The 27,748-nt window shown below is 36.1% G+C and overlaps 1 protein-coding gene across 2 annotated transcripts; it reads right to left on the bottom strand.

Annotated features, from left to right (window-relative positions):
- LOC117214960 (thyrotropin-releasing hormone-degrading ectoenzyme-like) lies at positions 1 to 27,220 on the bottom strand. 2 transcript variants are annotated; one of them, XM_033461343.1, is made up of 17 exons: positions 26,951 to 26,999; positions 15,647 to 15,834; positions 12,634 to 12,979; positions 11,736 to 12,147; positions 11,380 to 11,535; positions 10,121 to 10,432; positions 8,145 to 8,322; positions 7,929 to 8,076; positions 7,120 to 7,201; positions 6,159 to 6,333; positions 5,457 to 5,643; positions 4,451 to 4,728; positions 4,097 to 4,266; positions 2,039 to 2,206; positions 1,249 to 1,389; positions 1,090 to 1,171; positions 1 to 1,016 (listed from the first exon to the last, which is right to left on the bottom strand). In XM_033461343.1, the coding sequence occupies exons 1-17, from the start codon at positions 26,997 to 26,999 to the stop codon at positions 852 to 854; spliced, it is 3,237 nt and encodes a 1,078-aa protein (XP_033317234.1). In that variant the 3' UTR covers positions 1 to 851. The 2 variants fall into 2 exon arrangements, with proteins under 2 accessions (XP_033317234.1, XP_033317235.1); XM_033461344.1 differs by having other exon boundaries at positions 837 to 1,016; positions 11,736 to 12,123; positions 26,951 to 27,220.
- Between the last annotated feature and the right edge of the window lie 528 nt (positions 27,221 to 27,748).

Below are 27,748 nucleotides of genomic sequence, written 5' to 3'. Positions count from 1 at the left end.
TATATTACATAGGTATCCAATAATTCTACGGCGCATAAAATTGAGAAACATTATGAATGTCAGAACCTTGATTACAATATCGGAAATCAAATTCCATAATTTATCTGTTCATTTTCATATGTTTATATTTCGCATGAAGATAAATTAATATTCTGTAACAAAAATGGGTAAAGATATGTTTTTAAATATATACATGATTTTTTATAGAATGTTTAAGAGAATGTGTTGCTGGTTCAAAGGCAAATAATTTCTATATGGAAATCAGTGTTCTAAATGTAATACTTGTTTCTAAGATATCTTAGAAATATTCCTGACTATTTAATATAGTTTCTCTATAAGCGTCACAAGTTCATAATATTTTCTTACTAGTTTTGGTTTATTATTACATATTTATTATATATTTATGTCTATGCATGAGCGTAATAATTAATTAGAAAGATAACTTTGATAAAGATATTTATCTTAAGAAATTTCGAGTTTTGAATTTAATAATTGAAAAGAAACAGTTATTTCTATCCGCTACAATATTTTAAAAAGTTACAATACTATTTATTCGAAATGATTTATATGTTACATTAATAAATTATAAATGAGAGAATATGTTAATACATCTCTATATGTCAAATGAAAAAATTAATTTGAGATTTGTCACAATATCAATTTTAAAATTCAAGTTTGCATTTTCAGGAGAATAAAAAATGAAGCGAAATAAAAAAGCTTAGAACTCGAATATTTTAAGTAAATCGCCGGAATTCGTAAAAAGTACGTGTGACCCTTCGAAAAGCTATTTGTCCAGCTTCACGAAATACAACTCTTGAAAGTGTTTATCCCCTCGCTTTTATCAGCTATTTTCACGGACTTGCAAATCTCTGTGTTTCTTCTTTTAACATAGATTCAATTTGAGGTAAAGAATGCTTCAACCATGTTGTTTCGAAATTTCCATTTGCTTCGACAAGCGCTGCCGCATATCTTGTTCCTTTCATGCTATCGTAATTGTTTTCCCTGAACATTTGAAGCTGCAAAAATTTAATTCATATAGAAGATAAAAAATATTTAAGATATGCAAACATGATACTAATAGTTTCTTACGTCTTGTAAATCCTGTTCAGTCGTTAAGCCATTCATCATGGACAGCACGAAAGATTTCAATACCTTATAAGATCCTAGAAACCTAAATCGGGAAAGTCATTTTGCCATTACGCTTCCGTTTTCGTACACTGAACTTTTTGCAACAAAAATCGGAAGTACCTTTGCGCAATTTCTTGCCAATTTGCTCGAACGAACCGAAATGCGACTTGAGCCGCGGCTGGGTTTTGTGAAAATGCATTCAAAATTACCGACATTTCGTCCTCCTCGAATCGTTCCTCGTGAAGTATATCATTGAGAATACTGTTATCAAAGGAAAACGTGACTAGTATTACGTACATAAGGATACAAACTAAAAAATTAGAAAATGTTCAAATATATACAGCCCTGAGTACTTCTGATACCTCTTCAAATACTTTAAATACTTTTAATACAATGAACATAAATATTTTGACTCATTTTCACTTATATACAATTTCCCAAAAATATTCGAGTGCCATGATATCATATATACTTTCTGTTTTTCAAATTTGTAAATAATAGGGTACAAATTAAAGGATACATAAGAAACACAAGGATGCAAATTAAAAAACTATAAAATGTTCAAATATATACAGCTTTAAGTACTTCAAATACTTCTAATACAGTACTTATAAATATTTTCACTCATTTTCACTTATACACAATTTCCTAAAAATATTCGAGTGCCGTGATATCATATATATTTTTTGTTTGTTAAATTTGTAAAAGTCATAAGTCTCAATTACGTTCCAATTGATGTTACAAAGATGACAGATGTTATTATTATTTCCTGCACCGATAGATTCTAATTTATGCACGTATGTAGGTATCTGTTTTTGACGTGAAAGTTTCAAAATACCATTCTTATAGTCATTCGTTATTAAGGATTATAATCAAAGATAAAATTACGATTCTGTGAATAGTCACTTACAATTGTAAAATCCAAGGAGTTTGGAAGCAAGCGAATGACGATAACAAACGCTTCTTTTCCTCCTCATCTTCGGTCGATTTTATCCGTTCCATAAAGTAGTTCCATTCCCTTCGTGTACCATAACGCGCGATAGTGCAATAAAACGTGTCACGAATGTAGGAAGGAACTCTGTAACAATTTCCATTCTGTTAAATCCTTGAAAAATTGATATACAAAGAAATTAGCAAGAAATACGAGACAAAGAAATATTAGTATAGCGAATATGTAATAGTATAATTACATGCGCATATAATTATGTGCGACAGAAGGACATACGAATACCAACCTAGGGATTATTTATGTATACACACTTTTCTGCACACATTTATATTAACTGCGATTTGTGTTTTAGAATAATTTGATGAGTTTTTAGCGATACTATAGGGGTTGATGGTTTATTTGTTGTAACGTTTCGCTTTCTTCATGTTTTATGATCGATACCGTTTAGGAAGGATATGGCATAATGGTACGACGCATATGTTACATAGTAAAAATTGATCTGCATTAAATTTCATTTGAATGAAATTAGAGAAGATGATTAAGAGTTTTTGAATTTCATAGAAACAAAACTGTGTCTTTGTCCGGGATCTTATACAATCTTCTTTAATAATACGACTGACATTTTCGCAAATTTCTATCGGCTCGATAAACGTTCTGAAATCCGTGAATCAACACCGATTGTCACACAGCGAAATCGTGGTTATCGACATTTCTGACACGTTGCTCGCTGAATTATCCTACTATGCGTATATATCGTGGCAGCGATTCTAAGCTAAATACGATCGCAGCGAAACACAAGATCGCTGTTACATTACGAATATTCGTAAACTGTCTGTTGTTCTGTGTATTTTCGACTGTCGTTTTCTTTTCCTTTTTATCGTGCGTTAACGTTTCACGCACCTGAGCCTTATCATAATTTCTAGAATGGTAAAACTCTCATCAAAATGCTCCCACAGGTTCGTGAGATTAGCCGAAAAATATATTCTAGCGAATTTGTATATTTGCATGAAGCATAATCAATGTTTGTTCGACCAATCGCGGGGAGACGTAATCGCGAGGAGAGACGTCAACGGGGGTCGTAAATCCCCGTTACGATTATAACAATCGACACCACGAGTTGATCGATCCCCTGATTTCCGTTGAGATAATAGGGGTGATTGAGGTTGTATAACCCTGTGATTCACAGAATTATAAATTATATGTTTCCAGCACTTAGATTACACTGACGTAGAGAAATAAGTAATTAACAACTTGTCGCACGAAGCTAAGAGAGATATGTGCGTTAGAGCAGGGCTCTTATAATTAGATTTAGTGTATTAGTGGACGTAGCACTATGAGATTTAGGAGAGGAAATGTATGCTCGACAATACCGAGACCGACTCTCGCGTTATGCTTAGACTGCCCCGCTGGGCATTAGCGTATACTTAGTAGTTGACTTTTCCAACGATGTAGAAGAAGTGAAGTTGAGTGACGATGCTGTGTCAGAGGAAAGCTAAGGATGGGTGTGTCTAGCGCACGGGACCATCGGATTTGTTGGTGCCGATGTTAGTTAAGAGAGTGAGGGAAACAGGTTTCGCTGTTAATTGGTTAACCGAAGGGTCTTAACCGCCCTCGAGAGAAAGTGGTTAGTGGGAGGAAAGTTGCAGCGCACATGAGAAAACTAACTTTCCCTTGTCCCGCCGTGGTAGACAATAGCCTTTAGAAATTCTTCGGACACAGATGTTTGTTTGTTTTGAAGGACCTTAGCAGGCAAGTGACTCGGGTTTATGACGGGTGCTTAAGGATATTGAGGGTACGCCGTACGGAAAAGCGGACATCTGGTGTCCGTCTGGCCCGCGGTGTGTGACCTGGACCAGGCAGAGAGGCCCGGCGTAACAATCAGTAATTGCAAAATTTCATGAATTATATTGCAAAAGTGACTCATTTTTTCATCTCATATGTACAGTACAATTAAAACATTCAAAATATGAAAACAGGAACGTTCAAATTATATTCATAACAGAGTTCACTGAAACTTACATTTCGCGAATACTATTGACTGCCTCGGAAACGTTTCTCGACCAGTCTAGACACTGCGAATGGTCGAAGGCGCATGCAAGTTTTACAGCAGTCATTGTCAGTGCTGATCCTTCTTCCAACTTCGACCCTACTTCGCTGTACAACGGCGATACGAATCTTGCTATGAATTCCTAAAATTTAACTTTATTAACTTCAACTTTATCGTTTTCTAAAAACTGTCTAATTATAAATATTATGCTACCAGAGCGGTGACGAATCGTTCAGCTCGAAATATAATTCAAAAGCTCGAATTACACATAATAGATATTTTGCTTAAAATTGTAATTTTTGTAACGTGTCAACGTTGTTACTCGCCTGGAAATCAGTAAAGACCGGAGTCTCGTACAGAAGCCTGTTTAATTTGAACATGTGTCGCATAAATGCACCCCAAGGAAGGTAATGTCTTTCCTTCATTTGCATATATTTAATGAATTCAAAGGCGGTGTCATATTTCATCAAGCCTATTTCAGCCAAACTAAAAACGTCGTCTACGAGCGATGCTCTGGTTTCTGGCGGAAACAGCTCGTGATTCTCCGTGAGTGCCAATTTTAACAGCATCCAATTCGTTTCGTCGTAGTGCACGCGATAGAAACCTTGAAAAATGTAATGGTACAATTATTTCCATTAATTTACGAAGCAAAGTGTCTGGCAAATTCACAGCGTGACGAGGAAAAGAAGATTATTTTACGTGTAAAAATACAAGAAAAAATTCGATAATTGCACAGAAGGTAGAAACGATTCTATTTCTGCAAGCTAAGATCTTAGACGTGCCGAAGGTTCGGCAATTATCGAAAGCTCGCGATAAGCTGAGATCTAAGCTAAGCTAGAGTTTCAAAAATCACACTTTCTTATTTTATATTTTTTATAAATGAATCTTGTACCATTTATCCGATCAAAATGACGCGGTATAGCTCGGCTCATATTTGTTTATTTAATAAGTAACAGTTAAGTACGTGTATCCATAAGCAAGTATAACTCAACTTATACCACGTTTGGTCTCGTTTTCAGCAGAAGGATCTCACGTGAAAGATTAATTTAGAAAGAGTGAAAAATAAAAAATATTTATATCTGACATTGGATCATATGTTCGTGTCAATTGTCGCATATTTACCGCAGATTGACAGTATGATATTCGTAAAAATGAAAAGAACAAATAGAACAGACAACAATTGCAGAATATATATCTGAAAGTATAAAAATTATAATGAAAACAAGTTACTACGAATCTTTTCTTATTATTTCATACTTGAATATTAATAGTTTTATCAGAGTATTCAATAAAATATAATAGATATATATCATAGTTAAATTTGCCACATACCAGTCTTATTTACGTTGAAAAGAACCCAAGATTCATTGGAACCAATGCCATCCAGCGTAATTTTAGGTTCAGGAGGGAACCAGATCGTAGCAGGTGACGACCAATTACTATTATTGTTGGCGTAACTCAGTGAGATATGCCAAAATTTGGAGATACTTTCGAATGGACGATCGAGCGCAAATTGTTCCTAAAAGAATTATTTACTTCCTAATACTTTCTCACGCCTGATCAGAACTACTTCGTTAAAACAGCAAATCTAATAGATTTAGAATATTAGCAACAAAATCTCTACCTTCATACGATGTATAATATCGTATTCAACGTTACAATTTTGTGGCGTATTGCATTATCTATTATCTATCATTGGTGAACAAAAATTTCTAAAATTAGCGCTAGAATAATTCCATTTCATTTAATTTCATTTGACGCGATAGTTAATTCATTTAATCAAATAGCAGTTGATTTTATATTAATAATCTGATACAAGATTTCGTGTTTTCTGACATGAGAATTACACGGCAATCTCGTTCACGGATTTCGTTTACTTTATGATATTCGGTAGCTCGTCCTTCATTCTACTCTTACGTCTAAACTTGAGTAAATTTTCTTTAAATTATCTCCTTATTTACAGCATAAACCGTTCAAAGTTGTATAATCGTAGGATTTAATAGAAAAATTGCAATGTTATTTGCTACGGTATACCTGATAAATAGTGGCGGATTCCTCTTCGTAATTTCTTACGACGGTTATAAATGGATATCCACCTTGAGAAATCCAAGAATTCATCGTGTCTTGCAACGAAACTCCGGACGGAAGTTCCATTGCTTCTTCCGCCAGAATATTCATGAAATCGGTTATATCCGTGTTGTTATGCTTCCTGATCAAATAACAAAACGTCGTTTATTACGTTGAAGATTCTATTAGTCGACCTGTTAGAGAGGAAGGACGAGTTAACTCGTCGCGAAAGATTATCAGTGTCCTGCGTATCATATCCGTATCTGGCAGAATCAATTATTATCTGATGATCTACTGTCTTAGCAAACCTTCGCTTTTCAACGCATCGTTCCATTTACATCAAAATCGCGTTGTATTTTATTTACATTCGCTAGAGTGAAAATCGATTCGATTAAAATTGACGTCTTTTCTAGCAATTTTTAATTCTGTAGTTCTCGATCTCGACTGTAGTTTGTTTTTCAATGTATCGATGTCTGCGCACCACGAAAACCAGCTGTGCTTTGTTTACAATTGCTGGAGTAAAAATCACTGCAATTAAACGATTTGTAACTTCTTAGAAAAATTCGCAATTTTGGAAAAACCGACCCAGTTTAGAAGATCAGAGAACGAGCAATAAAATTATCATCGCTTACATTGCTTCCGCTGAAATCTCGTAGAACTACTCGATAGTATCTTGATTATCCATATTTACTAGCAATAAAGGCGTAATTATTAAATTATGCAGGAATTTGAGCGAAGAAAAACGCGAATGAAAAAGAGGAAATACATATGTAAATGAAAAACCGGATAATCACGAGGAAGATGATTAATCGCAATTAGCTTCAATTCGATACAGCCGTCAATCCTTAATAAATCGCTATTAATCAAAACGATCCATCCATCGATCCATTGCAGGCATAAAACATTTCCTCGCCAATAATATACCCACCACCTGGTTATCAGTTTCTTGTAGCCGTTCCTAAAGTCGGTATCGCCTATCGCGCCATGCAACATGCGTATCAGACATGCACCTACAAGAAGCAACGAAAAATGCAGAGGCATTAGATCTACCCGCTCGCGATATCCTGCAACCTAAAGCTGCGTCCTCACTAAAGCAACAACCACCAATCTTCCGTTGGTGTTTCTACGTTCGTGTTTTCCTCTTACAATTTCCCCAACGAGCTATCTACTCCTGTTTTGCTCAATTCGGAACACTTTCCTTCGCGGTTTCCCTTTCCTTTCATTTTCTCTTTCAGTTCTCGTCTAATTTCTTCATCGCTGTCTTTCTCGCGTTTGTGCCAGCAGCACGCGTTAATACCACAAAATGAGAAGGTAGTTTCTGTATAGCTAAGGCTGTCAGCAAGTAAAGTCAATTATTACCATGTGTAACAGTAATTGCTGAGAGAAGCGACAGACTCAGAACCTCTGAGTGTCAGTCGGCCCTCTCTGTCGATGTTTCGCGTTTCTTGAACTCGTTGGTTGTACAATGTTCCTCCATATTCCTCCGCGTTTCTGTTGCCGGTGACAAAAGTTGCTGCTCGTTGTTCGTCTCCGTTTGGAGTGACAAAGATGAACGAAAGATAAGAAACACGTGCGCAACGCGTGCAGATGGAGCAAATGTCTCTTGAAAGTGTATAGTTTTCGCTACTTGCTGCTACTTGTCGTTACTTGGAACGTGTAACAAGAACAGGCAACGGAAAGTTCCTCGTTGTTGCCTCAGCGAAGACGCAGCTTAAGACTAACATCGAGCCGGTTTACCTTTCGCGTGCTCGTAGTTAAGAGATTGCCACAGATGATAATTGGCATTTTCATGGAAAGGTCTTGAAACGCTATAGCCATCGATCTCCATCACGTGCAGCTGGACATCGGTGATGAAAGAGTCGCTCAAGTCCAATGACGAGTCTATCTGAAAATGGAATTCTATTACAACGGTTTGCCAAGGTGTTTGTCCAGGATGCGAAATTAGTCGCTTGCCTGTTGAACGATCACGTGTTGCATGTAAAGTAGCAGACTCTCGAAGATCCACGCGTCCGTTCGATTCACATTCATAAATTCATCGAGCCACTGCTGTCCCACTAGGTTGATCAGGACCTTCAGAGCGTCGGCTTTCGTGACATGTGGCGATTTCTTGCTGGTGTAGAACAACGACTGCCTTGAACATTTAAGCGCCCTTCGATTACATTGGTGGTGAAAAATGCTCGATAAAAATGTAGGCTAATTATTAAATAATGGCGAAATAAGCGATTCTGTGCGGTGTATTATCGCAGACACAAAGACAAATATTAGGTCATCCCATAAGTTCGTGCCGTTTTTCGAGCGGTTATATATGTTATTTTTTTTAAAACACCCATGAATCGTTGTCTTAGGTATTTTCAGAACATTTGACATCTCTTGAACTGTCAAACTTCGTGATTTTTCAACAAGATCCCGAATTTTATCTTCGTCTGTCTGAGGAGGACGCCCGGAGCGTTCCTCGTCTTCTAAACAGAAATTCCCAGCTCTAAAACGTCGGAACCACTTCCTACAGGTGCGAGATGAAAGCGCATTTTCTCCGTAAACAGCACATATGTTTTTCGTGGCAATTGTTACAGAATTTCCTTTCCGAAATTCGTATAACACGAGATGTCGAAAATGGATACGCATTTCACTCATGATTTTTTACTGTTAGAAGTCACTGTGTTCGCTATATTACGATCTTATACCCACGAAAATCTGCTCTAGCCTGTTCTCGATCAGCTAAGCTCAAGTGCATTGGTCCCTTATCGCCGTATGTTTATAAATCGACACATGAAATGTATACACAAAAGTCGGCACGAACTTATGGGATCACCTAATAATTGACATCTATCAGCTATCTAATAAATAGAGATAATTAAGAAATCCAATAAGACTTTTAACGAAACTTCTTAATTTCTGATGGAAGAATAAGAGAAGGAGGATAATGTGATCGAGAGAGGAACAAGCATATCGCGTCACTTCGATAAAAAAGTTAACAAACGCTAAAACGGTTTTATAGCTGAGAAACGAAGTTAGAAGAAAACAGAGGATTAAAGCATTTAAAACAACTTTCTACTAAATAAATAGATAAATAGCTTTTATTTATTGCATGACGTAGGTACAATCTCCAAAGATTTGGCCAAAGGTAGCCCGAAAGATTTACCTACTGTTTGAACTATCAAACGGATTGTAAATTAGCAGGTGGTTGTTTAAACAAAAAATTATTGTATCGCGCCCCTGCTTCAAAATTGACGTAATTGAAAGTGTGCAAAGGACTATATCTTTGATAATATCACTTCGTTCATTGAACTGAGTAAATGGAATTTTTTTTTTATTTATTTGTTGAAATTACAATGAATTCTCGCGTTGGGAATTTTCAGTAATTTTTCTGGCGTGGCGCAGTGACATGGCTGTTTGTTTATAATAAGCTAATACTTATTATAGATAAGTATAATTTATAAGTATTATAAGTAAGTGAATATGCTTAATTTGGATAACTAAATGAATCTAGCGTTTAGGTCTAGCGGGTAGTGTAAATGGAATTGATTAAACTATATTTACGAGTACGTTCTCGTCATTTGCAAGTTATTACCTTGGAAAAGTCTTAAAAATCTTCCTCACAATAAAATAAAAAAATAAAATACGATCTTTCGAGTGACTTTTGCCATACTATTCCTGAAATTTTGCGATTATGTTTAATATAGATGTACACAGTATTTCCATAGTTACTATTATTACTAAACGAAGTTAAATAAATAACTTTGCAAAAGCACGCTATTGTATTATTATAAAAATCACATTGATAGTCTTCTGAATGAAAAACAACGGTTCTAATTATATGAGTAATAAAGCTAATACGCTGATATTACGTATATGTGCGAGCTGATTATAATTATAAATCGTAGGAGATGTAAGGAACGTTTGTCTTGTAGAAGAACAATAATAGCTCTTACTTCAGCGCAATTAATCCAGGATTTCCCATGTTCTCGTCGATCCCTGGAGGCAAGCTTACTACATCCAATTTAGGATAGGGGTAGGACGTCAAAAACACGTCGATCAAGTTAACGACAACTGAGTTGAGTTTGTCGAACAGGTAAATCTCCTCTGAGCTTCTGTTCGATTCACACCAGAACGTTGCAACTACTTCGGTGTCGCCTACGAACGTCGTGTTCATGGCTTCGATATGGCCCATTACGAAAGCCAAATTGTGCGGAGAAATAGGCAGAGAATCGTCGAAAGTGTCGACCACCATCGAATTGTCCGAGCTTAAAACGGGAATAACAATTTATCTTATTTCTATTTTTAAGGGAGACTTTGAAAAACGAGATCGATCGACTCTGTGACGAATATCTTAATTTCTGATAAACCAGAAACTGTAGGATTTTTATGATTTATTATTTTCTTATTTGAAGGTCGGTGAATGCATAGAATACACAAAAATAAATCAAATATCCGAAGTATAGTGTTTGTTATATTTAATTAATAGGTAAATTTCTGTCCAGGTTCCATTTTTTAGAAAAGCTTAGAAAAATAGCTTTTAGAAAAATAGCGGAGTGTTCACGAACATTTGTCCATGTAAAAGGCTCCACTTTTTAAATTATATCCATGAAGTTATGACTTTGCATAAATATCCGCACTCTGCTGATAAATGGTAAAACATGTCATACGTAAAGGTAGTTCTTTAAATTAACAAAAAAAAATTGAAACTGAATGACGTTCAACTGTACAGGAAAAATTCCAATATTGATCAAATATCGAAAATTCTATTTTAAACTACGTATCTCACGTAAAGTGTATTTTCTGCCATGTTTTCGTGTCAATTATCGCATGTTTTACTATAAACTGAAAGTGTATAAATTAAAAATGAAAAGAACGAGAAAGACAGACAAAAATTGCACGATATATATCTGACAGCATAGAAGTTCTAATTAAAACAAGTTGCTACATTTCATACTTGAATATTAATAATCTTATCAGAGTATTCAATAAAATATAATAAATAGAGTAGAGTTTATTTTCTGAAATCGATCGATAACATTTCTATCGTGCAACTACAATTATAAATTATAAATGTATTACATAAAGAAAGCTTCTTTATCGAACTTTTTCACATATGAAATCAGATTTCTGTTTTTAATTTAACTATGTCATCAGGCAAGATCGATTTCATTTACGAGTTTTCATGCGAAAAGACATGACGTGAATTACTTACGTATCCCTTAAACTCCTGAGGGGCATGTTTGAGAGCACTGTCATTTCTTTGGGACGTGCCACGGATACGGAAATAACCGACTTATTCACCGTATCGTCGAAAACCGGGAACAGACATCGAGCACCGGATTCCTTCAATTTCGTTCCCATTAGCCATCTAATATGAAAATAGGAAAATATTGCAAAACTTTTACAAAAATTTGTCTCGTAAATCTATTAAAATCCTGCACATGTTAAATCGTAGAAGAAGCAAAGGAACATGACATAACAGATATCTAAAGAATTACGTTTCGTTAACTATTTTTTTAATTATTTTTCAAGTACCAATCGAAAATAAATGACGTACGTAACACTTACTTTCCTTCGCCAGATGAATTGTAACTTCCAATGAAAAATATATGTTCATCGATTAACAGGTCATATTCGATTTCCAACAGATAAATTCCTTGCTGTATTCGACTTCCTAAATAAATTGTGTGAACTTCCTTATCCGCGTCTATATCGTACTGTGTGATCTGTATTTGCGAAGATGCGTTTCCGGGAGATACAGCAGGTGGCACAGATTCCAACTGTATAATTTCATCTACGTTTGAGTCGTCAATTTTGTCAGTGTCAGAAACCAAAGCGTAATTTGACAATGTAACGTTGGCTTCTTCGTCGGAGGACCTGTTCTCCGATGAGTTTGTAACATTTTCGTCGTATACCAGTGTCTCGTTTTCGCTCAGGCTTATCACAACGTCATTTTCTATAGAACACATAGTACGTGAAACTGTAAGTGGATGACACGGTTGGACATTATTTATTCATTTACAAAATAACGTTATTGAATTAATTGTTTTTAATATATTAAAACGCTCATCGTAGGACCTTAGGATAGTTTAAACAAAATAATCAGCACTGCAATGCGAGCAAATATTGCACAATAAATTCCATATTTCAAAAGCTTCGAACTATTTCTAAATTTAGAAAGAAACAACGTGTTACTTAAATGGTAATTTAAAAACATTTCTGTCGAATTTGAATATTCTTTTTCCACGTTCTTCTGGTAAAAAGAAAAATGTGAATAATTCAAGTGCTGCAAATGCTCGTGAAACGTAAAAGCGAAATACCTGTAATTAACTATAATGATAATGTACAAATTGCGAAACAAATTGTTCCGTTATTCAATTGCGATACAACGACCAGTTTGTAAACGTGGAAAATTCATTCACAGTATTTCTATAAACGTAAAAATTGTTAAAGTTAGTAACGTTACCAGAAGTTGTATCGTTCCCTCGATTAACGTTATTAATTACGTCGGTGGTTCCCCTTCTTCGTCTTTTCCTTAACGGCTTCTTGTTTTCCTCCAGATCCAGCAAAGACAGCTTATAGCTAGTCACCGTAATGTTCTTCACATTTAGCGAAAGTTTATTTAAACTTATCGTGTCGTTTACTTGAAAATCGATGTACACGTGGCCTATCAATCTCGATGGGCCGTTCATGTCGATAATCGGTGTTAATTCGAGGCGATACTTCAAGGGACGAATGAAAGGTGAAATACTTTCGTCAACATCGTCTGTATCCTCGATGCCATCGTTCTGCAAGTCTAGAATCTCGTATGGCTAAGAGAAGGAAATTTTGTGACATTAAAAATTAAATTGAAAGTTTCGATCAACTGCTGATATGGAGATTTTGGTCAATAGATATTTAATTATCGTTGCAGATTATGATTAGGTCGTACTAAATTTAGTATGTCACACTAAATCGTGATAGTTATTGAAAAGTTATATTAAATATTTCTATAGATCTGAGATTAGTCGTTAGAAAATATTATTAATCTTGTGTTTAATTTTAAAAGTCGATTTTTCCAGCTGTCGTTCCCAACTTGATTGATTATAAGAAAATCGATGTTTCTAAAGAATCTATGTTACAAAATTATACTAATCGTAGAATATTTATTATAGTATTCCGGATACAGTATTTTCAAGATACTAAATAAGTAAATTGTTTCACGATCTTGTTATTTTTCCTTATATTTACCGTTATAAACTATTTCTTCGATTACGTTACATCTTAAATATGATGTATTGTATACATATATATATATATAAATAAAAACGTGATCTGAGGATCATTAAAGACACGTAAATTCCTGAGTAGGCAGAAAAATATTAACTGTACCGATCTAATGAAATGGTTTCGTTGCAATAAAAACGAGAATAATAACGATTTTATACAATTTTATCGGAAACAACGAAAATACTAATAAAACAGATGCTTTCTCGTGCCAAAATATTCGTAAGATTCGTAACATTCGGAAAAGCTTCGACGGTTCCAAGTAGAAAAAGAATGTTACGTTAGAAGAATTGTGACCTACATACTCCATTGGACTCCATAAATATTTAAAGAAAGTACCAATTGATCTTAACCCCTTGCCGTGCCATTTAGCTCGACGAAACTCGAACACAGTCTCGTGGCGTACTGATAAAAACTAACATTCAATTACGATCGTTATATTACGATCACTAGATTCAATTAGAATCAAATACACCATAAGCACTTATTATCAGGTCTGTGAGTATGAAACCGGAATTTGCCTATAGATGGCCCTAGCTGATAATGTAGTTGTCACTAAACTGCGTCATTGATGCCAAAAGTCTTTGTTGACATCTCACAAACATTTTCGACTCAGAACAATACAAGCTTCATACAACAGCATAGTTTGTAATAGCGTTGAACATGTCAAATTTTGTGCCTGGAAACTACGATTGATTTTCTATTACCATTTGAAGAAAACTGTCGCAGAACCGCATCGAATGCTCGTCGAAGCTTACGGTGAGCATGCTCTTGGTAAATCACAGTGCTTTGAGTGGTTTAAAAAATTCAGAAGTGGCAATTTTGACGCGAGGAACGAAGAACGTGGAAGACCACCGAAAAAGTTTCGAGACAGCGAATTGCAAGCATCGTTGGACGAGGATGACGCTCAAACGCAACAACAACTCGCTGATCGATTAAACGTGACACGAGAAGCCGTCTCCGTACGTTTGAAAGCCATGGGAAAGATCCAGAAAGTGGGAAAAAGGTTTCCACATGAACCGAATGAAAGACAGCAGGAAAACCGAAAAACCACTTGCGAAATGCTGCTCGCCAGATACAAAAGAAAGTCATTTCTCCACCGAATTGTGACTGGCGATGAAAAGTGGATATATTTTGAGAATCCTGAGCGTAAAAGATCATGGGTAGCTCCAGGCGAACCACCGACGTCGACTACAAGACCAAATCGCTATGGACGGAAGACAATGCTCTGTGTTTGGTGGGATCAGAAGGTTGTGATCTATTACGAGCTGTTAAAACCTGGCGAAACCGTTAATACTGAGCGCTACCGACAACAAATGATCGATTTGAATCAAGCTTTGCGCGAAGAACAACCAGAATATCAAAAAAGGCGATACAAAGTAATTTTGCTTCGTGATAATGCACCATCGCATACAGCAAAACCGGTCAAGGAAACGATCGAAGCGTTCGGTTGGGAAATACTTTCACACGCGGCTTACTCACCAGACTTGGCTCCGTCCGATTACTATTTATTTGCATCGATGGGACACGCACTTTCTGACCAGCACTTCGCTTCTTACGAAAATGTACGAAAATGGCTCGATGACTGGTTTGCCTCAAAAGAGCGACAGTTTCTTTGACGTGGCATCCACCGATTGCCAGACAGATGGGAAAAATGTATAGCTAGCGATGGGTAATACTTCGAATAAAATATTTTTAATCATTTTCATACGATAAACGTGTATTTTCTATACAAAAATTCCGGTTTCATATTTACATGCCTGGTATTTGCGACATAGTACCACGCTAGAAAAATTGACTTATATTCTCGATGAGAATTGACTGTAAAATACATCCAAATGGAAAGAAAAGAAAAAATATATATATATATTACGATGTTTATGTTTGGCCCCTGACTGTCTGTTCGCGTTCATTCATGTTCGGGCCAAAATCTTCATCACGAGTCAGACTCGTTAAAGCACGGGAAGGGGTTAATCTGTATTCAAGCGAATGGAATTTCATATCGGGAAAGTGACTGTTTTATTATCTGAAAATTTCATTATCGGAACAGTTTTATTTTCCTGTTTGTTTGGATAAGAGAGGCTGTACCCTACATATTGTTAGTTGGTAACTTATCACCGACAGATCCTGCTTCAAAAATCTACTTTGCCCAGAAACGAAATAATGGATTGACTCTATGATTTCCATATTTCATGTACCTAACTGTTACTTACCTTTTTCTTTGGTAAGGAATTGATATACCATCCGAGAAATCCTGCGGCTACGACACCGATAATAAAGACCACGATGATTCCTGCTATCTTTGTATACGATAAGAACCAACCATCGCCTCTTTTATATTCCATGTCATCGTAAGTCATAAATTGCACCGGGCCGCCGCTGAACTGTGGCATGCATTGAGCTACAAGAATCATTTGAAAAATGTGAACTCTTCGAAAGTGTCGAAGCCTCTAAATAAAATAATATTACGATGCAGGTATACGTAGACGCGAATATATGATAATTCCATATGCGATAAATCACTCAATTAAGATGGTAAAATAACTGAATAGACAGAATTTATTGGCATCATTGAAATGTTTGAAATTGGAAAAATCAGGTACAATTTGTAGCCTCAGATTGGACCGTGTGCACGGCCCATGAATGCTGAACAATTCAATTATGTGTTTCTATTATATCGTTGTTACAATCTGAGATTTCCGGGCGTAAGTTATGTCAAGTAGGAATTATATCTCTACGTTTAGCCAGCATCGCAGCTAGGCATATTGTCATAAATTGAAACACACGTGGTATCTACACATCCCCTCAATTTTTTGATCTACTAAATAGCTGGGACCAAATAGTTGGTGATGAATGATTCGCGACAAGAATCAGATCATCCACTACCTGTCCAACTGTTCGCTACTATCGTAAATGCAGCTAATATAGTCTACCAAATTTTAAATGGTTTTCAAATAACAGCTAAAAGACAATCTTGTATCAAATTAGTTTGAAACAAAAGGGACGCTATTTATCTTTCGTGTACATAAAATTCGTTCCTTTGTTCCACGTGTTCTTGGCTACAACGCAATGTTTGATTAATTCTTTGGCGATTTTTGCCAATTTTTTTTTTGTTATTAATAACAATAATTTGAAATATTAATTTAATTATTGTTATTGTTAAAAATAAACAATATCCGTATTATTCGATTCATTGCAAAGACTATAGTTGGAATAGTAAAAAGACATTCACAAAGAATAATTCCTTTTAGACACGACTAACACAGAAGCCCCAAAATTGTATAACAACGATAGTAATAATTTAGTAAATTGTATATATTAATATAGCAACGCGATAAACAAACAGATATTACATTTCTCGATTCCAATTTATGTAAAAAATATCGAAATATTGAATCTAATTATTTCACTATTTTAAATTCCAATTTGTTTGGCTGCAAAATTATTGCATACCACAGGAGGACGCGGAAAATTAAGGATACGTTACTTTTTTACATCTACCATGATATAAAATAAATAAAATCACAGTGATACGTCACTGTACTCGCATTCGTGTCAATTTAATCACAATTAATGATCGCAGTGTGTGCTGATTATCGTATGACAGATTACACATACGCAACTTACGATAAAAACAAATTATCTTATTTCTTTTCCGCCAGCTATACTCTATAAATAGCTTCTCTGAATTAAATATAGTAATTTGTCAGAAATACTTTGTAACTATACCAACGTCCTCCAAAAGCGAAACATAGATACAAGATTATAAAGAATAATTCTAGAACTCTCTGCCAAATGATAAATGATTTAAATAATATAAAACATGATATATATCTCATGCAATATATATGTAGATTATCATATATATATTATATATATAGAAATATTATACTTGAAATTTGCATCTGTTGACCTGATGTTACGCGACCGATCAATATTCAGAAATAACAGCGACAGTTCGAGACGACGTAGACGCTGTCATAATCGTGACGAATTCACGTTATCATAACATTCGGAGCGAACGTGACGTGACGTCGCTGGAATTGATTTCTCGCGGTGCACACACGTTCCAGGTAGACCGCTGTATACTCTCGTAAATAGGCTCGAGAAACGATTCCTCAAGGTCCACCATATACGTACTACACATTACTGGTGAGCTATTAACTTTACCATTCGCATAATCTTTTTCAAGACCGGCAATACTCGCTTCCTCCTAGTTTTCCATACGACACCAACGATACAAGAAACTTCGCTCGAAGTTACGAATCAGTGCTTCTCAGTTGGAACTTTTTAACGACTATTAGAAATTTTCTTTATTCGTGAGAACTGCAGCACATGTTACGAATAACGTAATTGAGATCTCATTTGCATTTCAAGTACGGATATTAAAGGATAGCGAAGATAACATTCAACGACTCTAAGTTACATTTTGAACAAACTTTGCTTTATGTTTGGAAATCCTTTCGTTTTAATACTTCTCATCATCGGTGTTATACATTTTGATCTCTGTGATTATACGAATGTTATACCAGTAAAGTATCCAAAAGATAAATGTCATTATCGAAAAATCCGCTAGTATAGTACAGCAAACAGATCTTACAATTGTGACTCTGCAGAGTTAGCGACAATTGTTTATATCTTAGAATCTGTTCACCTCTCTATCAATTATGATTCACATAGTCGAGTTTAATATCCTGCAGTAATTATCTGACAACTCTGTGCACGCATAGTACATATAAGACATACGTAATAAAACGAAGTAATTAATACTCGATGCGCTCAGTGTTAACATTAATATTTCTATGCAGTGTTTGCAAGTAATGTTTATGCTATACCTGTCTTCATATTTTGATGACGATCAAAATAATTAATACACGCTGTTCTAATATTTGTTTTAGAAGAAATTTAGGAAATTTCAGTATTTTCAAAAAACGTATACTTGAATTGCTTTGATATTATCGACAATGTTTTCATCGACGTGATTTCACCGACACCGAGTATGTTTATTTGCCAATCCGTTGAAACCATCGACAATCGTCCCACCGATATTTGCCGACAATTATTGCACCGGCATGTGCTATCGTTGATTATGCATCTTTATTTATGTTATACATTCATTTCCGTGAAAAGGAAAATTAAGAAAGAAATAAAAAAGAAATGATAAAAGTTGTTACGACGTACTGTTACTGTGTTAATTAACATAAGATAAAAATTCTTATCTACAAAAAAGACCCCGCTCCCGATCTCTAATATAATTTTTAATATGTTGTCAAGGACATCGTATTGATTAATGCGTGGTATCAACAACTTCTTGCGAATATCTCGAAAACTAAGGCCAATTGTACATATATAAGAAATTTGTAAATCATCCTGCTATTTCTTGTTTAATTTCTCTCACGTTTTTCATAATATTTCTCCTACGGTTAGAAGAGATGATGAAGGAAAGAGAGAGTGATTGGTGTCAGCGTCTGTGAGCAAAAAGGAGTTGAAAATACTTAAAACACGCGCACTAATGGGATAACGTTATAGAATTGTTTGTTTCGTTGAAAAATGCAGGAAACTGCTCCGTATAAGATAACAAGGAAGCATTTCACGATCATACTGTACATTCAAGATGCATTTCAGTTTTCTTTCGCGTGAATATATCATTGCAGAGACTTCTAAACATTTGTGGAGTCTTTTCTGTTAATGGGCAAATCCTGACAACAACTTTGAAACTAATTGCATCTCCATCCGTTTGCAACGAAACGTTTATGTCTCAGAGATATTATTTTCTTTCTTTGCATTTGTTAATTTTAGTGAACTTGAAATTTAGTGAACTTTGAAATTTTAATGAACCTGTCGATGACGCACTCGTGAATCTTGACAAAACGTTTTTAAATCACCATGTTATGACGCGTACGTAAATGTGAAAGGCCGCGCAACAACGAAGATAGAACCGAAGATGTGAAAAGGAAAACTCGGAGCAAAGAGTCTCGAACGGTCACTAATGGAAAACACCGGAGCAGAGTACCGAGTAGTCTGACGACACAGTAGCAAGTACCATTTGGGAAGTAGTCCGCGTACGGATGAATATCAGTCGGAGAATATCACTCTGGTCAAACGCCCGTGTCTTGAAGAACTACAGTGCAGAAGAAAGACGACTTACGGAGCTACGGCAGCTGCAAACGCCCCGGATTGCCATAACACGCAACCACAAAGACTGACTCCGCCAAGAGTGGTCTCTGATACTGCCCAAAGTAGAGACTTAATATTACACGTCAGTGTTCCCCGAGCTTCCCCATCGCAGCTGAGAAGGCCACCGTAAGGCTTTCAGTGAGAAAGAATTCCACATTATCACGCATCCTGCTTTTAGAGGCTAGAGGGGATACCTTTCGATGATTTCGAAGTAAAGAAGAATGAAAAATGGTTGCCGGTAGCCTTGAAGTGGGCGGATTTAACTACCCAAGCAGAACCTAATTCTTCTGTTTCATTTACAATACGACCCAGATTCAGTAACTCGAAAACCTCCAATTAATGTTTTTGGTGTTGGTCTATAACACGGCTCAGATTCATTAGGTGGCAAACCTCGTCGAAGATGTCTACTGCGATATTTCATCGTCTTCTCCAATTCGGCTGCCAAAACGACTGGTATAACTCGAATTATTGTGACATGTCCAGATGCATTATGGTAATTCCGTAACTGAAATTTATAACAGCTCGACTTCTACAGGTCGAAGTTTGCCTCTAGAAGTCGAAGTTTTATCGACGCTGCGTGTCAAGATATGAGAGACCAATCGTCCTTTATTGCCACCTTTCTTCCAACGGTTATTATTGTGTCGATTAACGTAAGACGACAGAAAACGGATCCCCACTTCTGGACACTTCGATCAGAATCTTTTTTTTTTGTATTATTTAATTTGTATTTTACAATTTGTCCAGCTGGACATTTGATAAATTTCTCTAACTTATTTGCTAAATAACATGTGGATGGATACCTCCAGTGGGATACCATCCTCGAATAGAAACGAATGGATAAATCAGAATCATGTTCATGAAAGCTCCTTATTTCGTCAGTCGAGTACATAGTTGCCATCGCTTTCAACTTACGCATTTATGTACATCGAATAAAATGCGGTCTAAGGTAATGTTTAAAATACTAACATTTTTTGAAAGAGTGACTGTAATTTGTCTGCGTACAAAGTTTCTTTTTTTGTTTGTTAAACTTCTTTAACTCGGAGATTTTGATAAAATTCCCTATAACTCTATTCCAGCTCTTCCCTTCAGGTTCGACTTACCGACGTTATATATAATGCATATATATAAAATACAAACGAGAACTGGGTAAAACTCTGTGTACTATAATTCAATTAAAATTCGTCAATGTATCGAGTTAGGTTTTTTATTTCGACCGTATTGTGGCAGCCTGTAACACTTACCCAAAAAAAATATCAATTAAGCGAGCCCTTACGGAAAAATATATTGAGATTATAGAATACAATTATTTCATATAATGCTTTGTTTTCTAGAAAATTAAGTTGGAACATTTTTCAAATGAAGGAATGACATTTTGTAATACGAATTTGGGCTTGCGACCGGTTAGCCAATACATTTTGCGCGTCTTTCGAATTTTATATTTTCTATCGTTGATTTTATGCGTTGTTTCCATGTAAGTTTTCAACCTACTCGTAGTCCTTCATATTTAACACAATCAGAATGTGCAACGTCTATGTTGTTTAACTTTATACGCGAACTCGGTATCGGTGAAACCGCGTCGATGAAAACGTAACCTCGATATAAAAGTAACCGTTTATATTTAACCCTTGCTCTTCAAGTATCTACATAGTTACTGCAAACCGTAATCGGAGATCGTCTATATCCGACACAATTTTCAGTGAATTTTCAATGAGTCTTTGAAAAAAATGTAAAGAACTTCACTTAGAGTATCTCCAAACTTTCCAAATTCTAAATGGAGATCTGGACACCAGAAAATTATCTGGACACTTGCACGTCTTTCATACGTCATTGCGTCTATTGAGATATGTATTATTTTATGTACTAGACTAGGTTAGCTGCGTATTAGTGATACTTGTATGTGAATATACTTGTATGTGTGGAAGCATTTGCTGCGCAGCGTCTCGAAAACAAAGAAATGAAAACTGTTCGGTTAACTGTCTGGTATGGAAGAAAGTGCTGAGACACGTGCAAGTATGTATCGATGAATATCTTTGAAATCGTTTATCGAATAAACATATAACTACTCTAATATAAGTTCTAGGTGTAAATTTAGTGTTCCTATACCATTATTTCGGCTATTAAGATCCAAAATCCTCAACAGCGTCGTTGATCAGTAATTCGCACTTTGCACTTGACACGAAAAGAAGATCAGAACGCACGATACGTATCATTCGGCAGAGTCTGGTTACACAGAGCGTTCACTGCCGCTTTAGCATCCGCTTTAGGAACCGCAATAGTTTCAAGGATTCCGTTGTTTCTACTTTGTTTCTTTTACTACGCCTCCTTTTTTGACTCTGCTATTCATTAGCATTACAGTCCTGTGTCTGTCTGGTCCTTCTTCATTCACTGTACATTTTTTCCTATTTTTACCTTTTCAAACACAGTATCTTCTCTGATAGAAGTTGCGTCTTCAGAATCATCGTCGCGCTGGCAAACCTCCGCATATGTAGTTTCGCCTCTCCTGGGTCTTTTTCTATCTACTCGTCTGCCTTCCAAAGACGAGATCTCCTTTCTTCTCGATATCCAACTTGCTTCAGTTATTCCCTTATCGGTCTGAGTGCCCGCGTTCGATACTTATCCCCTTTTATCTCTCTTTTGTTCCCCTCCAAACGACAGGGAAATTTGAGTAGCAGCATTCGTAGTGTGTTTGGGCTTCTCAGCTCCTTTGTACAAGCCCTCCCTTTTCACAAATTTCTCCAGCCATTTCTTCGTGCTTTAGAGGTGTTTGATACTTTTCATGTTGAATTTTACGAGAGTTCTTACGGAGGAGTCCTCCAGTTTATCCTTAATCATGTTTGTGTTTATCATTAACACTTCCAGTATCTTTACTGATGTTCTTATATCGCTGGGCCGGAGTGTGAATGATTTTCCCCGTTATCCGAGGACGAGGAAAATTCCTTCATCCTTCTCTCCAATATCCAGCGATCTTCATCCTCTGATTTTTCAAACATGTTGCTCCTTACGACCGGCCTAACAGGTTTATGTGTCCTTACTCTCTCGGTGCTAGGAGAAAGTAAGTAGACTTTGGTCGGTGGATTCGTTTTGAGAGTCCACATTCATTTCTCTATCTTGTTGATGATTTTGAGTTTTAGTCGGACTTCGCACCGGTTTAAATGAGCCTCTCTCTATTCTTAAGCTTTTCTTAGGAATTGGAAATATTGAGACATCTTTCAAGCTCCCTTTTCAGTAAAGGACAATCTTCGAGTCATCCCTTGTCTTCTTTTTCCTTCCTTCGACGGTCTACCCCGTCGGCTGGATCCTCCGGTGTCTCTCCCGACGTCCCATCCAGTCATCCCACGATGTAGATAGTTTTAAGCGTCTTTACTCCCACTTTTCACCTTTTATTGCCCAATAGACCAAACTCCATTAGTTGATAAAACTATCCAATCACTAATCGCTTCCCAAGAAATTTTTAAGTCCCAGACTGAGCCTCGTACCGGAAGCAGAGTCAAACGAATACTCCGTTTTAAAAATGCAGATTACCTTGAAATATGTGGAAAAAATGACCTGGAGAAAACAATCTTAACCGCAACATGCGCCTCTTGAAATGCTTCAACTTTGACTTAAGGACTTTTCCCATAAAACCTCAAATAACGCAGATATTTAGGTGTTCCCATTTAAACGGTCCAGCCTTCATATTGTATATTGCATTATAATATAACATACAGCACGTAATACATAATATATAATACATAAATACATACACAAGCAAGTTTATCGACGAGAAACCTGCAAGTACGTAGTCCATAACAAAGCCCTATAGCAAATGCGTTACGTCGAGCACTTTAGTACGAGATATTAGTGACACGAGATTAATTTGACATGTGGCACTGTAGATTAATATAACCTACGCTACAATACGTCTAAAGTGTTTGATACCCTACGTTTATCGTTTGCATCAAGTTCACTTGTTCACTAAAGTATTGAGCAATTTTAGTTTTCTAAACTGCTGAATGTTCCATATGACCTAGTCCTAATCGTTACGACCAGGCATAAACGCGAGCATAAATCGGACGTTGTAAATTGTACAGCTGCGATTAGCAGTGCTCCTCCCTCTCCCTTCGTTAGTTTCCATAGTTAATCTCGTTAGCGTTGCTAATTGTACGTACCACATACTCGTAAACTTCGATTCGCGGTTCTATGAAATTCTTCGAATCGTTTAACTTGAAGTGTTCTACGCTTGCTTGAACTTTGCGTTGCTTTGTTCGCCACTAATTTTCGTCACCACTATGATTGACCTAATTCGTGTGCTCGCTCAACACGTTGAATCGTTTCAACTAAAGGAAAATAAAAATATACCTATCAACGACGATAGCGCACGCGAAGTGGCCGAAGGTTACTAACAGTAGGATTACGTATGCGAATTGGACGTGTAGTTTTTCACGGCGATATAATACGCTGCAAGATTGTGTGACACGTTATGTCACATGGTGCGTGATCAACGTATAAACAAAACGAAACTGAAAATCTACCTAATCCACGTTCATCTAGTTTATTAAACTATCGTATATCAGTCGTATATTAAGCAGTTCAATAAACAGCAAAAAGGTTGTAAATGGGAAAATTAATCGAAAGGAAAAATTCGCCGAAGTCGGTAATAGTCTTTATAAGGAAACATAGTATGGGACAGAATTGCATCTCTTTATTTAAATCTCTTAGTTTGTTGGCAGGAATTTCTGATATTTGTATCATTAAGCGCTAGTTGGAATTATTGTTTAAAGCCAAAATTTCGTTAATATTTTTCAGCGATTTTTTAGTGCGAAGGTGAAATATTAGAAAAATGTAACAGTTACATTTGTATGTTCATACGTTCGTCCATATGTATCGCTTAGATTCTATCGTCAATTTCAAAGCAATTCGTGCAAATGCTTACAGTTAATCAAACGTGTATGATACATAATCTTCGAGCAAAACGTCCATAAGAATATTGCCATTTGCTTGTCTTTGCTAATTACTACAATTATTGTACCAATGTCTATATTACAGTTTGCTTCAAATTACTATCCTAGACTTTATGCTTTGATAAGAAATACTTTGATGAAGAGATTGAAACCGTAGAGGTGATCGTATCGTGCATTAAAATACTTTGATACTCGATGCAAACTTAAAATCGCAATCACACTTGCGTGCACGTGAAACGTAAATCATCGCATCTGTCACATAATCACCGCAATCGCACGTTTCCTCTTAGAATTATACGCGACTCGTGTTACGCGTAATCCGATTGCTTCCATCGATTCACGACTTCTCCACACACGGATAAACCATTGGGATTTTCATAGAAGAAGAAATGGAAATGTACGCGATCAGCTCCGTGGAAGGAGCGAATTTTTAATGCCAACTACCGCGCACTCACATCGGTTACGCTTCAGAGACACGAACGTCTCTGACAATCAAGCAATTACAATCGTGGAAAATAGCAATGCGGATTCTTACTAATGTTCACGACAACGGGAACGCGTTTAAGCGATCATATCTGAGGAACTCGTGCAATTTTACCTGATATTCGCGGACACCCGTTAGAAAGCTCACAGCAAAGAAACAAAATAATTCTGATATAAGCTGCCATTTAAATACTCGTTATGCGAATTATCTTTGGCTATCTGAAGTACAGAAAGCGTGGGATTATTGCAATAGACAAAGAAAAGTTTAGACTTGCTGGTAATTAATAGTTTAGAAATACGCTACGAGTTTTACTAACTTCGTGCTAATTACTTTTTACTATACTGGAAACTATTTACTATACTGGAAACAGTCATTTATTATATCAATGCGATATACAAAATATTCTGATAAAGTAAATTTGGTGTCTTTATATACCGTTTATTTTATATGTAGCAGTAGTTTGAAGAAAAATGTGATGTACGTGTTAGTACGATAACTTCAATGTACGTTTAATGTGGCATTACAAGAACAGGAATTTACGAGGAAATTGATTTACGCGAAAGAAAATGTTTTAATGAAACCATTTAGCGTTGACAGCATTTGGGCTTTCGTATTATATGTTTCAAGAAAATACAACTTTATTCTTTCGAATGTCGTATTGTTTCAATGCAGAAGCTGGATAAGCGTAAAACAATGCAAACAAGCGTTAAATTCATTTGAACATAATATATTACTTTTAAAGCAACTCTGTAAATAACGAGTTTAGCATTCCAACTAAATAGAACTGCACGATAAAATTGTATAAAATGTGACGCATTTCTTTCAACAAAAAGTACGAAATATATTTTTCAATTTAAAAGTTTAGGATAGTTGTCGCACAATTTTATAGGCTGTTTGGTATTATTAACGAATTTGTAAAAAGCTATCAGAAACCAATAAATAGGAAACTAGATTGACTCTATTTTTACATGTACTCGAGGGAATATACTTGATACAACTACAATAATTTCAATTAGTTTCGTTGCAAACGAGTGAAATGTTATCTTTCTTTCGAAGTTACTTCCCAAGCATATTGATTTTTATTCGACTAGAAGATTGTCAGGCGTTCTTATCGGCTCGTTAACATACACGTTTATCTTCTCCCACCTTCTTTCGACTTTTCCATTCTTCAATTAATTTCAAAGTTTTCCCCTACGTATTACGCGACATCGCACAAATATTATTCAGCGTTCACACATGGATTCTTAACTATCTGCTAATAGAATGTAATGACTACTATCGAGAAACGAATAAATACCAATGAAGAAGTTCCAACGATAGCTGGTTAATGAGCACAAACGAGCACATGAACACGAATTCGTAAGAACAAACTACTGTTCGAGATATATACTGTTTCATGTTCAAAATTATCAATAATTGTTGGAAGAAATTGTTGGCAATATATTTTACACGCGTTTTATCTTTCCTTGTAACTAGACTACAGATGTTTATGTAATTTCATATTTCCACGAACGTAATTAATGAAATGGAATCTAAAGGGAATTTTCTTTCGTCTACTAAGTATCATAGTAAGCGGCATAATTTAAATATCGTATGTATCTCTGCGTATTACATGCATTCTGTAAACTTCTGGAATATAAAATTTCATAAAAATAGGTGAACATCCGCAATCCACACGTTGTAACGTTCCATCTAGAAATCTCCTACGTGACATATATTTATTCCATGCGTGATTTTATACTTTAAAACGCGAAATAATTCATCCGATATCGCAGACACAATGCTGAATGACGAACATCTCTCGGTTGTGCTAAATCGTTAAAGAATTGAACAAAAAACATACGCGTATATTATCGATGGAAAGTAACGACGTGGAAATTGAATCAAACAACGAAAGGCAATCGTCAATCACTTACAACTTCTGCGTCCATAGTCCTGCCAACTGGAAATAGATCCTCGGCTCATGTGAACAGCTTCTGGTTTCTGTGATTTAAAAACTACCGATCGCGTGCGACAGGCAACAGGTAACGAAAAGAAAATTAGCCACGTGGACGAGACAGAGTGGAAGAAAGATCTGTGGCGAAATTTCAATTGTTTGGAAAATGACAAAGTTAAATTTGCTTGCGCGCCTCGTTCGTACAGGTGCAACGCAATTAGTCGTTCTACGTACGATGCAATACGTGAATGCTGGCCAACACTCCGAATGCACGTTAGTGCCCCCACTTTTTTCAATCGTTGCCTCGGAATCGCTCCATTCTTTCAGCCGTGTATAATCCTTTGCTCTCCTTATCTCTCATTCCCTCGCGCTACGTCCCACGGTTCTTCGATTTTTCTTAGTTTTCATTTCCTTGTGCTGCGTCTTGTCTAGCTTTTTTGATCCTGTCGATAAGAATTTTCAATAAGAGATCAGATCAACGAAGATAAATCGATGCTGAGCTTAGAAATCGAGATTTATTTCATTTTCTTTATCCATGCACTGCGTGTGTTTGTCGATATATTACTTCTAACTTGCCAACATCAAAGAGCGATCTTAAAAAATGCTGCAAGTACGTAGAAACATGTTCTTAACATAGTATTTGCGACCTAACGTGGAAATTGTTATAATTTACCGCGTAAAAAGAACGTCGTTTCGGTGTTTGTTGATTCTTTTGCTACATCTGTCGCTGTATTTTGCTATTTCCTCTTTGACTGTGGGTATCTTGAGGTCGCGATGG

The sequence above is a fragment of the Bombus bifarius genome, unplaced genomic scaffold, assembly GCF_011952205.1.
Source record: "Bombus bifarius isolate JDL3187 unplaced genomic scaffold, Bbif_JDL3187 scf7180000009275, whole genome shotgun sequence".
NCBI lineage: Eukaryota > Metazoa > Arthropoda > Insecta > Hymenoptera > Apidae > Bombus > Bombus bifarius.
Note: the sequence above shows the minus strand (reverse complement) of the source record. Positions and strands in the feature narration are given on the sequence as shown.

Coding starts and splice junctions, on each gene's coding strand:
- LOC117214960 (XM_033461343.1), bottom strand. CDS start 26,999: ATGAGCCGAGGATCTATTTCCAGTTGGCAGGACTATGGACGCAGAAGT. Junction 8,077..8,144: donor AACACGTGATCGTTCAACAG/GCAAGCGACTAA, acceptor TTCCATTTTCAG/ATAGACTCGTCATTGGACTT. Junction 1,172..1,248: donor TGGCAAGAAATTGCGCAAAG/GTACTTCCGATT, acceptor TTCCCGATTTAG/GTTTCTAGGATCTTATAAGG.